The sequence below is a fragment of the Martes martes genome (genome assembly GCF_963455335.1).
Source record: "Martes martes genome assembly, chromosome: 4".
Classification (NCBI taxonomy): domain Eukaryota; kingdom Metazoa; phylum Chordata; class Mammalia; order Carnivora; family Mustelidae; genus Martes; species Martes martes.
This window is the reverse complement of record NC_137891.1, coordinates 109,183,673-109,198,203: the sequence shown is the minus strand read 5'-3', so window position 1 is coordinate 109,198,203 and position 14,531 is coordinate 109,183,673. Positions and strand designations below refer to the sequence as shown.

At 34.2% G+C, this 14,531-nt stretch overlaps 1 protein-coding gene across 1 annotated transcript in view; it reads right to left on the bottom strand.

Annotated features, from left to right (window-relative positions):
• Positions 1 to 14,531, bottom strand: part of DPYD (dihydropyrimidine dehydrogenase) — an 842,461-nt gene that overhangs the window by 798,053 nt on the left and 29,877 nt on the right. Inside the window, exon 2 of the mRNA XM_080800117.1 lies at positions 4,297 to 4,407. Coding sequence (XP_080656243.1) covers positions 4,297 to 4,407 — 111 coding nt within the window. The remainder of the gene's footprint in view (positions 1 to 4,296; positions 4,408 to 14,531) is intronic.

Genomic DNA, 14,531 nt, shown 5'->3' with positions numbered 1-14,531 from the left:
GGATATTGTTTTTGTCTTTAGTTTTCGGAAGTTTAATTATGACATATCTTGCTATAGACTTCTTTGGGTTTCACTCAGGTTTTTGAATCTATAGGTTTAAATTTCCTGTCAAATTTGAAAGTTTTTACCCATTATTTCCTTTCTAGTATTTTTCAGCCCTTCCCTCTTTCTTCTCTTCCTCTGGATAGTAGCAGAAGTCCAGTGGTCTCTCCACTGACACCACACAGGTGAGTGGAGATATGGACCCACTCGGTTACTAGCTAGCTAATGGGGATCAAAGTACTGGCTCCCTATTCTTTCCACCCAAGACAGGTATTGGGTTCACAGTTTTTCTTGCTGTGTTTGGCTAGAGTAGAGAAATCACTATCTGAAGGTTTTTGATCTTGCTAGACTATTCCTTTTCTGTTATTTTAGTTAGAGAGAGCAGAGTTTTGTTCGGACTTGTGTGTGTGTGTTTGGGGGGTGCAGTGTGTGCATGCACACACAGTTATCATTGTCAGTTCTCCAATTTCTTTAGCTCCAAGACTGGGATATTTTTTCATTTTATTTATCTATTTTATTATTTCCATTTTTTTCCAAAACACATGTTTGATTTATTTTTACTTTTAAATTTAATTAATTAATTAAGTAAGCTCTACACCCAATGTGGGGCTTCAATTAATGATCCCAAGATCAAGAGTCAGATGCTCTACTGACTGACCCAGCTGAGCACTCCTCACCAAGACTGGGATAAATGCAGAAAAAAGGAACCCAGGGAACTCACTACTGTTTCATTCTTTAGGTTGCATTTCTCTAGCTAGGTGGCCTTCTCTTTACCTTTCAAAGTCTTATGTTTGCTTTATATACACATAGGTTTTTTTAATTTTGATGAGTGATTATAAAACACAGTATGAAAGTTTACAAATAAAAAAATAAATCATATCTTTTGGTTATACTTTTAATCAATTCTTCATGCAAACACAAAGAGCATACTAATGAAAAGGAAAGGAATTACATTCTTTAACTACACTGAGAGTAACTTTCAAACCTAGCTCTATCGTTCCACTTTGGGTATGAATTTCACTGCTCTTTTTTAATACAAGTGTGTCAAATAGAATTTTAAAAATGGTATAAATTCAGAGCAATAAAACTGATCTTATAAATTGAGATGAGTAGATGATTTTCCACTAATACTTGCTTATCATAGAAAACTTGAAGCAAACAGAAGTACTAACAAAACAAAGCTAATCACTATTAACATTCCATTATATTTTCTTTTTCTATGTGTCTTGGTGTGTGTGTGTGTGTGTGTGCGTGTGTATAACTGCACTTAACCATTCTTAAATATAATGTTCATGCCTTTTCCTTGTAATATAGATTGTATTTTTCCAGATTATTATTTTAAAAAAATTTCCACAATTGCACTATTTTCCACGGAATGGATCTGCCCTAATTTATTTAACCACAACTCACTGGATGCAATTCAGTGGGTTTTCTCCCACATTTTTCTCTACCAAATAAATAACGTAGGGATAAGTTTCTTTCCACTTATTTCTTTACCTACATTCCTAATTCCTTGTTTAGGATAGTTTACTAGAAGATGAATTATTGGGTTGTAAGTGATAATTTAAAGATACTGTTATGGACGTAATTATGTCCCCCACAAATTCATATGTTGGAGTCCTAACCTCCAGTACCTCACAATGTAAGTGTATTTGGAGACAGTCTTTACAGAGGTAATTGAATTAAAATGAGGTCATTAGCCAGGACCCTAATCTAATATGATTAGTGTCATTATTAGAGGAAATTTGGGCATAGGACCATACAGAGAAAAAGACCACATGAAGACACAAGGAAAAAGCAGCAGAAAAGCCTCAGAAGAAAACAACCCTCTCAGATTTCTAGCCTCCAGAACATTGATAATTTCTGTTCCAATTAATGGTACTTTGTTACGGTAGCCCTAGCAAACTAACACAGGTGCTAATGAATATTATCAAAGATACTGTCAAACTGCTTTTCTCAGAATTTGTGCCAATATATACTCAAGGAGAAAACCCATCTCACTGCATCTTTGCCAATAATTTATATACATATATATAAAGTTTATATTTACATATTATATAAATAATAACAAATAATAACAAATAAATAATAACAAAAATATAAAAATGAAATACTTCTATATTTTTATATATTTTTCTTTTTATACTGATATTTATTTATAAAAATAAAAAATAATGTATATTTATATGTAATATTATATATTATTTGTATGTACACACATATGATAAAATGAGACAGTTTACAGCTTAACATTTTAGAACAAAATGCTAATTTTCATAAAATAAAAGTAATAAAAATGATAACAAAGAAAGCCTCTCTTTCTCAATAAAACCTTATTCTTTCTCAATAAAGGTTTCTCAATAAAGGTTTCTCAATAAAACCTTACCATACATAGCTTAATTATATATAAATGCGACCTTAGAGAAGAAGTCATATAATTTTTCTGGATCAGAGTTCTCATACCTTTAAAATGATTTAGACTTAATAATCTTTGAGGGCTTTCTAAATTTAAAATTTACATGACTTCTTTAGTCACATCATAATATAAGATCATGCCTTAGAGGGGCACCTGGGTGGCTCAGTGGGTTAAGCCTCTGCCTTCGGCTCAGGTCATGATCCCAGAATCATGGGATCAAGCCCCACATCGGGCTCTCTACTAAGTGGCTGTGTTTTCACCTTAAGTCACATTGTCTCTTTGTATTTCTATTTCCTTTTTTCATTTAAAAAACTTTGCTGAGTGCCCAGTGACAAAAAAAAAAATTTAAAAAATCACATAAATACATACACATCTGTACACATAGTTCAATTTCCATCATCAAAGAGTTAATATGTAAGGAAGAAAGAAGTACATAAAAAATAAATTAAAATCATTACATTAGACGGTATAAGCAAAGTACCAAAAAAGCCAATGCAAATAAACTAATGTTATTAATTGTTTCACTAATTGACCTGAGAAAATTAATTTGGGGGAAATTAATTTTGAGAAATTGGGTAAAAAGGAAATTGCTTTCCTAATTTAAAAATGTATACCCCCTAAAATGGTATTTTAAACATTGCGTTCAAGGTTGTACTTAATACCCATTTATGGCTTCCAAGTACCAGACTCATGTTAACCTTGTAGGATCAGCTAAATAACATTTCAGCCACCAGTAATCTCAGACATTTTTGCTCCTGTACCTCACTTTGAAATATTCAATGTTCACAGTGTCCCCCAAATACTGTTCATATATTCCCCAAAGGCATTATCCTATAACAGTCTGTATATGCCAGTGTATTCTTCTTCAGTTGAACTATATCTGTAATATGGAAACTCTTCCGTGTCCTTGTGTTATTATACAAAACAATTTTTAAAGGCTTTAATTAAGCCTTTTTCATTATGATAAATGTACTCTTTAATCCGCATCACCTATTTTACCTCCTCCCCACCCACCAATCTCCCATCTGGTAACCATCAGTTTGTTTTCAAAAGTCAAGAATCTGGTTCTTGGTTTGCCCTTTTTCCTTTGCTTGTTTTTTTTGTTTCTTAAATTCCACATATGAGTGAGATCACATGGCATTTGTCTTTCTCCAACTGACTTATGTCGCTTAGCATTATACTCTCTAGCTCTCACCATGTCATTGCAAATGGCAAGATTTCATTCTTTTTTAGGGCTGAATAATAAATATTCCATTGTTTATATATACCACTTTCCCTTTATCCATTCATCTATCAACAGACACTTGGGCTTTCTCCATAGTTTTGCTATTGTAAATAATGCTGCAATAAACATAGGGGTGTATGTATCTTCTCAAATTAGTGTTTTCATATTCTTCAGGTAAATACACAGTAGTGGAGTTACTGGATCTTTAATAATTCTATTATTCTTTGTTTCAGAAACCTCCATACTCTTCACAGTGCCTGTACTAGTTTGCACTCCTACCAACAGTGCAAGAGGGTTCCTTTTTCTCCATATTCTTGCCAATACATTGTTTCTTGTGTTTTTGATTTTACAAAACAATTTAAAGAGAAATTTGAAGAGTTATAAGAAAATAAATTTTGGCACCGCACTAAATCCATATAATTTTTTTAAATGTTTCAATAGATTTTTAAGGAATAAAAGACATTTTTGAGATTTTTCAAATATAAAATATGAAAAAATTATAGCTGTACTTTACACATATTTAATTGTATTTCAAAGTATATGTAGAATCTTGTCCTACAATATGTATGATGAGATCATTTTCAGTGTGAAATCACCTATCAGTTGTACTTACAGTGCAGTTTTTATCAGTATTTCTTTTCCAATGTTTCTTGTCTACTTTCTTGGCCGAAGTGGAACGCAGCGTTGCATGAGTTTGTGTTCGAGGATTTAAAGCCAGGATACTCTGAAGACAGCAAAAACAATGTATAAACATATATACTGGCAGCATTTAAAAAAAATAAAAATTTAAGGATTTCCCCACATACCCCAAAGACATACTAAAAATGTTTTCTCCTTCTGCTATTATAATTCCACAATAAGCTTATCTAAAGTAATCATTTACTAGGCAATATACTTGTTGATTTTATAAGAATATTGCTCATAATATGAAAAATTTAAAAATCACACAAACTACACTAAAGACTCCTTAAGATAAATTTTATTCACAGAATTTACATGAGAATGAGATCAGAAAAGATGGAGGTTTTATTTAAACTTCTAATAACAGTATTCTCTATTTTAAGTTTTTAGAATTTACAAATTGCTTTCACATTCAGTACCTAATTTAACTTAATAATAGCTACTATCTCAAAATTTTGGATGAGCGAATAAATTCAAGGTGTTTATGTTACCCACTTGAGATCTCATAATTAATATGCAGAAGGGACTGACTTAGAACATAAGTTCTTCTCATTATTAAGCTTATATTCAAATTCATCCAAAAATAAAGTCTATATTTTACTATGACTTTGTGAGGCATAAAAGTAGAAGACAAAACCTTTTTAACCACACGTGCAAATACATTAAATGGCACCTGAATAACTCAATAAAGAATTAATTTCAAAGTCTTGTCTTTTTTTTTTTTAAGATTTTATTTATTTGACAGACAGAGATCACAAGTAGTCAGAGAAGCCGGCTGAGAGAGAGGAGGAAGCAGGCTCCCTTTGAGCAGGGAGCCCGATGCAGGGCTTGATCCCAGGACCCTGGGATCATGACCTGGGCTGAAGGCAGAGGCTTTAACCCACTGAGCCACCCAGGTGCCCCTCAAAGTCCTGTCTTAAGCAAGCATTTAAAAGAAAACTACTAGGGATCTTCTAGAATGGGGTGGTATGAAGACCTCTGCAGATCAATTCCCCAGCAAAACAAACATACTGATAAAAATTAGCAAAAATAAGAGCCCTTTAAAATCTCCAGAAATCATGCTAAAGTCAAATAGCAATTGAAGAAACAGTTATTTCAAGAAAAATCTACTAAAACTTGGTAATAGTGAAGGTCTATGGCATCTAAGGGATGGCCTGTACACCCCACCCCCCATGCTCCCCTCTCAGCATGACAGAAATTCCACCTCAAGAGAGTGCAGCCAAGAACACAAGGGTCCATCTGCCCCAGCTTCCAACTGAGGCTGTGGTATGTCTCAGAGAAGGGGAGACTATTAGTATTTCTCACCCTCCACTCTTCCCACTCACACCCTTCTCTCCATCCACTATGCAGCAACTAAACTCCACAAAGTGCAGCTGAGATGTCAGGAGCTCCCTTGCTTCACCCAACTCCCAGTCACAGAACAGAGGCTCTTCCTGAGGAAAGCATGCCAATAACCCGGGGGTCCTGATCACCCTCATCTCAACTTGCTCACTATTTGGAATTAATATACCAGGAGAAGCAAACTGAGATCAGAAGCTACTGCCCATACTCATACTCTGCACATATAGCAAGAGTGTCAATCTGAAAGAAACAGGCCACTAAACCACCCCTAGCCCTGTAGCTGTGGCTTAGAGACTTTTCACAGCACAAGAAGCATGCTATAAGGAACTGACTTTATTAGAATCAGTATGTAGGAAAGTTCAAGCCCATGGGTACTCCCAAAACAATAAATAGTTTGATGGCAAACAAGAGGAGGGTGATTGCTTCATGAGAGCAATCAACTAAATCATAAGGCAGATAGCTTACCAGAGAGAACCATGGAAAGAAATGGTTAAGAACAGCTCCCCTGTGATGCCTGGGTGGCTCAGTTGGTTGGGCTGCTGCCTTCGGCTCAGGTCGTGATCCCGGGGTCCTGGGATCGAGTCCCACATCAGGCTCCTTGCTCAGCAGGGAGCGTGCTTCTCTCGCTGCCTCTGCCTGCCTCTCTGCCTGCTTGTGTGCACTCTCTCTCTGACAAATAAATAAAATCTTAAAAAAAAAAAAAAAAAAGAACAGCTCCCCTAAGGTCACAAGAAACCTCAAAGACTCACTTCAAAAACTATCCCTGCAAGGGGCCCAAATTTAATTGACTTACACTGTGGAACAATTTATACCCCAGAGCACTGTCAAAATAATAGAACAATCAGCCAACAATTAATGAAAACCAAGAGCTGGGTGTAATACCAACAGAGGTGAGCAGTTGAACAGCAAAAACAAAACAACAACAAAAGGAGAAAAGGCATATGAGCCCTGATAAAACCACTAGCATCCCAGAGTAATTGTGCATAAGCTCAAGACTTCACTCTATGCAAGTACAATCAGAAGTTCACACCTTAGGGGAAAGAGACGTCCCAAAATTAGTCCATCAAGTCACTAAACAAATAGGCAAACACCAATAAGGCCCATTTTTGAGAGAAGGTGGTTAATATCCAGAATATAATGTTTTATCTAAAATGTCTACTTTTCGATAAAAAATATATATATATAAGACATTCAAAGAAACAGGATTATGTGATCCACACAAGAAAAAAAGCAGATAACAGAAACTCCCTCCAGAGGGGGCAGGTGTCAAATTTAATACACACAAAAAAAACTTTATCTATATAGTACACTCTACCCAACAACAGCAGAACGCACATTTTTCTCAGGTATACACAAAACATTCTACAGGATGGACCACAACCTAAGCCATAAAACAAGCCTCAATAAATTTTTAAAACCATACAAAGTAGTTCTCCAACCATAATAGAATGGAATCAAATATCAATAACAGAAAGAAATTTGGGAAACTCACAAACAACATAGATGAACACAGTTAACATTAAGCTGAGAGAACCCAGTTATAAAATAGCACATACTGTATGATTTCATTTATATAAAATGTCCAGAGTAGGTAAATATACAGAAACAGAAAACAGACTGTGATTGCCAGGGATGGGAGAACTAGGGGGAAATGGAGTAACTGACAAAGGGTACTTGGTTTCCTTTTGGGATGATGAAATTGAGGGTGGGGATGGCAACACAACTCTATGAATAGACAAACAGCTTTTGAATTCTATACTTTGTGTGAGTGAATTGCACGGTATGTGAATTATACCTCAATAAAGCTGTTATCAAATAAATAGTCACTAAATTCTACGTTCAGCAGATTTCACTGTGTACTATATTCACTCTAATAAACATCACTGGGACTTCATTTATTAGCCCAATATAAATGAAGATTATTTTTAGCAATTCCTATATATGACAGACATGAGATTTCTTCAAAATCCACCAATTTAGATGATCTAGGTTTTCTGGACAACAAACATCAAATAGAGCTATTAGTTTTATGGTTTTAAATGGCTTATTTCTTATGATTAAATAATGACAAAACAACATATTAATAAGAGCCAATACTAGAAAATACAACATCATTTTTATACAAAAAAGTTGAAAACACTTTCTTATTATAAAATAAATGTGTTTTTTGTCATTATTTAACCTTGAACCATTACTAATCTCATACATTAATTCAAGCTGATGAATACAAAGACGACATTTTTTAAAGATAGATATTGTGACAAACATTTAAAGGGAAAAAAAACTGGGTAACAGACAAGATGGTTCCATTTATTTTAGCTTTTACTTCACAATCCATATTGTGATAAATGATTATGTTTATCTATGTCAGCATAGTAATGTAATTTTTGAGAATAAACATTCTGAATGCAATTTATTGGCTGCTTATCACAGTAACTTTTCTTTTACATAGCATAAGTAGAAAGTACAACATAACATGAAATATTGGGTTAACCTTTTACGAAAAGGCAGTGAGTTGAATTCAATGGATCTTGGGTAAAAATAAATTGGATTGTGGGGAAGAGTTACCAAGAATTTGACTTAATATCCCAAATGAAAAGTGATATAACATAAAAATTCAAAATATAAGTGGATGAGGGCTGTTAAAAACAATTTCCAAAGCAAGACATTTTAAAATTAAAAGTCAGTATCATCAATAACTAAATAGCTGGCAGAATAATATAGGAGAGTTCTGAACTGCATTCTTCCTAAGAAATGACCAAAGCCAGATCCTACCAGGGTCACAGAGTCCCCTCTCCCAATAAATTCAGCACTTTAGGCATGAAAGGCATGTTAACCCTTTCAGATATAAGGCTTATTACTGATAGAGGGGATTTTCTCCCCTACAAAGAATTTGGCCTTTGGTTTTCCCAATCATCTTCAATAACACAATAAAAATGTACTGGTGATTCTAGAAGCAAAACAAACAAACAAAAAACAAAAACCAGAATCTGAGAAATTTTCCCTATACCACTTAGTTTAAGAAATGATGGAATATGATCCAGACACAGATTTATATGTGAGAGCAAATCAGGTTTATGTGTTGTCACTGTGTTGTCTATCAACACTATTCTGGGAAGTGTTGGGAAGAATGCCACAACATATAAGCTAAAATTCCACATCTGAGGAGAGTCTTTCTTTACTCTCATAAAGGGCACAAAGAGGAGGCCTCACTTCACAAATAAAAGCATTAAGAATTAGACTAAAAATACTGGAACTGCAGTATTATTTGAGAGCTTGAATTCCAACCGCAGGAAGGCAGTTGGCCAAAATGTCCTCTTTCTAAAAATGTGGCTTTGTTTTATATCACAATATCAGTTATCTAAACATAATGCATCATTAAGCTTTCCTCATCCTCTGCATTTTAAATTATAAACAAATGTTTCCTCTTCAATCCTGGCCACCACTGTAATTCTGAGCCATTAACATGTTACACACATACTGACATTTTAGATTTAGAGGCTGAACTTGGTAAATTAGATTTTAGCTTATTTAGATTATGCTTAAATTTTGTCTTTGATGGCTTTTTCTCAGTCTCCCATAAGTTGTCTCCTATTTCCCATTCCATCAGATGAAAATTTTTTAAAAAAAGAATAAAAACCATGTTTTTCTCATTTTTTTCATAACTGGACATAAATATCTGCATTTCAATAAAACATTTTATTGTGCTACCATTTTTTTCTCAATAAATATTCTTAACTAAAAGGAAAATGGAATTATCTATTGACTGATACTTTTGTTCAGTATTTGTTCCTTCATCCAGGCAACAATCTAACGAATGTTGATCAATAAATATCTGAGCTTTACATTACTTACTCGCTTAACAGCCTCTTGCTTACAAGCCCTGATCTCGACCAATTATCCCATCCTTTCCCATGTCCATCATTAGTCAAAGTGTAGTATGAGTTTAAGTATCTTTAGGAATTCACAAAGGCACCTTTGGTTCTTGGATAAGCTCAGACCTAATAATGATTCACTCTCCTACTGGGTTGCAAGCAGAAGTAGAGAGAACGCAGCTTCATTTTGCATCCTATACCAACACTCAAGATATAAATTAGTCTGAAGTCTGAAAACCTTGGAAATCCATGCTAATCAGTCCTGGTCAGGGACTCTCAGATTTTCTTAAGTATTATTATTATCATTTAATGCAGTTCTATTATTTGGCCAACCTCTAGACTTCTTTTCCCTTAGGTTGAAGTACCTTTTGAAGTAACTTTCTTTTTTCTTTTTCTTTTTCTTTTCATTTAACAGCTCTACACAAAGGCCAATTTCCCCTTTATGCAAATGTTTAAGTCACTGCAGTCAATAAATAATCGATGAAGGAGTTTATGACAGTTCTAAATGTTAAAACTTTCCTTTTATTAAGTATTCACTAAGCAATATGCATAACGTCTGAACTTAAATTTGGGTTTAGGTTTTAGCTCTACTATTTTTGCTGGGTATTTAAACTCTCAATCCCTGTACTTCTTCAACAATAAAATGGTGATTAGGAATGTACCTTCCTTCTCAGAAGGTTCTTTTGAGGATTAAATACAATGATACACAGGGGGATGGGGTAACTGGGTGATGGGCACTAAGGAGGGCATGTGATCTGATGAGCACTGGGTGTTATATGCAACTAATGAGTCACTGAACACTACACCAAAATCTAATGACGTACTATGTGCTGGCTAACTGAATTTAAATTAAAAAATAAATAAAAATAAATAAGATGATACATAAAAATGTCTAGAAGGTGTAGGCTGTGAATGCTTAATTCCTGTTGTTAGTCAGTATGTGACAGAACTAGATTTTAGGTTCCATTCACCCAAAGTATATTCATATTCTTATACAGCCAATTTTGAATATATACAAGGGAATCAATTTCTTTAAGTACAGGAGTATAGAAAAAGATAAAGGAAACAGGTGAAAAGTTAACTATAAATGAAATAGTAAAAAAAAAAAAAAAAAGAGCTGTAACCAGGTGAAACCAAATCATTGGTCCTGAACTTATCTGTGCCCTAAGCCTACAATTTCAAAGGGAGACTGCCTGAAAATGCAATATGCTCTTCACAAATTAAAATGGCAGTGGGGAAGGGTCCTGAAATTCAAATATAGATTTTTAAAATCCACTACACATAAATAGAAATGCAGATATCATTTTATAATACATAAAACAGTATATAACTCATGGACCTTTGGTCTAAACATGTTTAGGTGAATTCACATTCCAGAGAAAGGTCAGACCAAAAGTGATGAATTTATAAAACATCAAAAAACTCATCAACTGGAAATGAATGAGCCCCTTCAGAATGCTAGTCCTCTTGCCTAGGGAATCTGATACATTTCTACTCAACAAATAGTTAACACAAATAAAATAGTTTATGCATCTTAAAACATCCCATTCATCATGTCACTCTTTAACTAAATGAGGGAAGGTCAGCCAAATGAAGTTGTTGCCTGCATTTCAAGGCCCAGTATGTGATTCTCCTTTGCTTATAAAATACACACCATATACCATGCACCTCAGTGTTCTCTATGTATAATAAATGCCTTTTTATTGTCTTTCAGAAAAGATTGAGAACTCAAACACAGGAACAATTACTTGCACATCTGATATTAATCTGACAATTCCTAATACAAAACAGAGCATGCCAGAGTGGTGACTGATTCTGACTTAAACGCTGTATTAGTCAGCTTGGGCTGCGATAAAAGAATGTCACAGAGGGGCGCCTGGGTGGCTCAGATAGTTAAGTGTCAGACTCTTGATTTTGGCTCAGGTCCCGATCTGTGTCATGAGATGGAGCTCTGCACTGGGCATGGAGCCTGCTTAAGATTCTCTCTCTCTCTCTCCTGCTGCCTCTTGTTCCAACCCCACCCCCACCCTGCTGGTGTGTGCACTCTCTCTTAAAAGAAAAAAAAAAGGGGGGGGGGATCTCTAGACTGAGTAACTTGAACAACAGACATTTCTTTTTCACAGTTCTGGAGGCTGGGAGTTCCAAGAAGGTGCTGACCTATTCAGTTACTAGTAAGAGACCACTTCTCCCTGGTTTGCAGAAAGTCACCTACTCTCTTTGTCCACACAGGGCACAGAGAGACAGAGAGCTCTCTTGAGTCTCTTCTTATAAAGGCACTAATCCCAGTGTGAGGGCCCCACCCTCAGGGCCCCATCTAACCTAATTACATCCCAAAGGCCCAATTTCCAAATAATATGGATTGACTGTTAGGGCTTTAACACAAAAAATTTTTATTTTAAGATTTTACTTATTTATTTGGCAGAGAGAGAGAGTACAAGCAGGGGGAGCAACAGAGGAAAAGGGAGAAGCAAACTCCCCACTAACAGGTAGCCTTATGCAGGGCCCAATCCCAAGAGCCTGGGATGATCACCTGAGCCAAAGGCAGATGCTTAATGGACTGAGCCACCCAGGCACCCATAATTTAATGCAAAATTTAAGGCACAAAATTTAAGGCAGACACAGATACTTAGTCCATAATCATCATGGAAAAATTTCTACTTTCTGTAGATCTGTGAAAATGCTGTAAATACTGGGCATTAATTTACAAGATAGCCTTATCTTAAGATTATAAACAGTACCACATTGAGTTTATACCTTTATTTTATCAAGAAGAAACTTTGGTGGGGCAGGGGAAGGACAGGCAAAATGGACGAAGGAGAGCAAAGGACACAAGCTCTCAGTTATGAACAATTTAAGTCACAGGGATGAAAAGGTACAGCATAGGGAATACAGTCAATGGTATTATAATAGTGCTGATGGGAGTTACACTTGTGGTGAGCATAGCATAACATATAGACTCGGAGAATCATATGCTGTAAGACCTGAAACTAATGTAACAGTATATGTCAACTATACTTCAATCAAGAAAAAGAAGAAACTTCAAAAAAACAAAAGCAGTATGATATGGTGTTACTTATATTTTAAAAATAAAATAAAAACAAATAAAAATAATAAAATAAAAAAAATTTTAAATAAAATAAAAACAAAGAAAAAAAGAAATTAACAATAGCCATTATGTATCCTCCTTTACTTTGTCATAAGAGTAGCAAAACATTAATAACTTAGATACTAATTTATATACTCTTCATATATTTTCATTACAAAATTGAAAATCAAGTATCATATCCAAACACCAAGTGATATCAAAAATAGAAAAAAAAGATAAAAACCTGTAATATAGCAATTTTCTTTAAAAATTTCACTTCTGTAATCATAAACTCTTTAATATAATGTTATAAAATATCCATGTATTATATATCTAAATGAAAACCAATATTTGGAAAAGGCATAACTATGAAAATCCATGCTAAAATAGCATCTTATGTTGGCAAGAACTGAATATATATATACACACACATGTCTGTCTATATATGTGTATATATATATGGATATATATGAATCAATATACAAGATAATATTATGAAGGGAGAAAATTGATAAGGATTATTATATTATCATAAAAAATGCAAAAGTTCACTGGGTAAATATGACAGTTCATATTCTGGAATTCATGCTTTTTTTATTCAAGAATAATTATTTTATCCTAAAACTTGCTTTACAGAAATTGTGTCAAAGTAAAATCAGTCTTAGAGAGTCTTTTTAAATAATATAAAAACTACTATGATTTACCTTTAATCCATTAACTTTTGCGGATAAGAAACACTGGTTTTCAAAAGATCTGTGTTTACAAGACCAAGGGTCATTTTAGTTCAAGAGAAGTTTAAGTGTATACCAGCATGCCAAAGGTAAAGCAATAGTGACCAGCAAATAGAAAAGCTGGAAAACAAAACTTAAGAAGAAATAATGAAGTAGGAGCTTGCCAAATTGAGTTTTAATTTTTAAAAAAATTAACTAAACTGAGCAGGTACCATGATTTTCAGGTTCACAAAAATGTAATAAATCAAGGATTGACTAGTTGCCCTTCATATGGGTAAAAGCAAAAAGGAAACATATGCACTACCAAGTGATTTATATCAAAAACAAGAACTAAAATGATTTTTTAATGATCTATGAAATTTTTTAACTCATTAGTATGAAGGATTATCATAAGATACTTTCTCTTTTAAGAAGGATAAGGTGGAACAAAGAGTATATGGTGAGTTAGGAAGTTGAACTATAATCAAGAAAATAAAACATGTGAAACATGTGAAAACACTTGTATTATTTAAGTCTTAGTTTAGTTCTCAACTCTCCATGACTTCTGCACAGCATTCAATATTGTTAATTCACTCCTCTAACCAGAAACTCATCTGCTTTGGTCCTGACCTTATGGTATTAAGATCACTCTTTCTATTCACTATTTTTATTTTTGTAATTTCTACAACCCCTCTTGACCATAATGAAAGGATCTTGGACCTCTATTATATGCCTTCTACTAATGAATACTTTTCTACATCTGAGCTTTACATCTATATGCTAAACCCTGAGATCTCTGCCTTGATCTACAGTCATCCACTTCACTGGATGTCAAATTACCCACTTACATGTTCTATCATTATCTCAATTTCTTAATACCAAAAAAACAATGTATTGTCTACCCCCTCAACTTTTTAACTCCATTTGACTCCTGTCAATACCACCACTTCTCTAGTAAAATGGCCTTTATACTGTGTCAATCTATACTACTTCTTTTGTTCCTTAAACCCACATAATGCCAGTCAATGTTAGTCACATTTGGCCTGTCTTTAATACTTTCTATTTCTCCAACCTACTGCAGATCCTTACACAGAATGCTTGGACTATAATATAATAGTACTCTTCTAGATAAACCATTCACCTCAAGTCTGTGCTT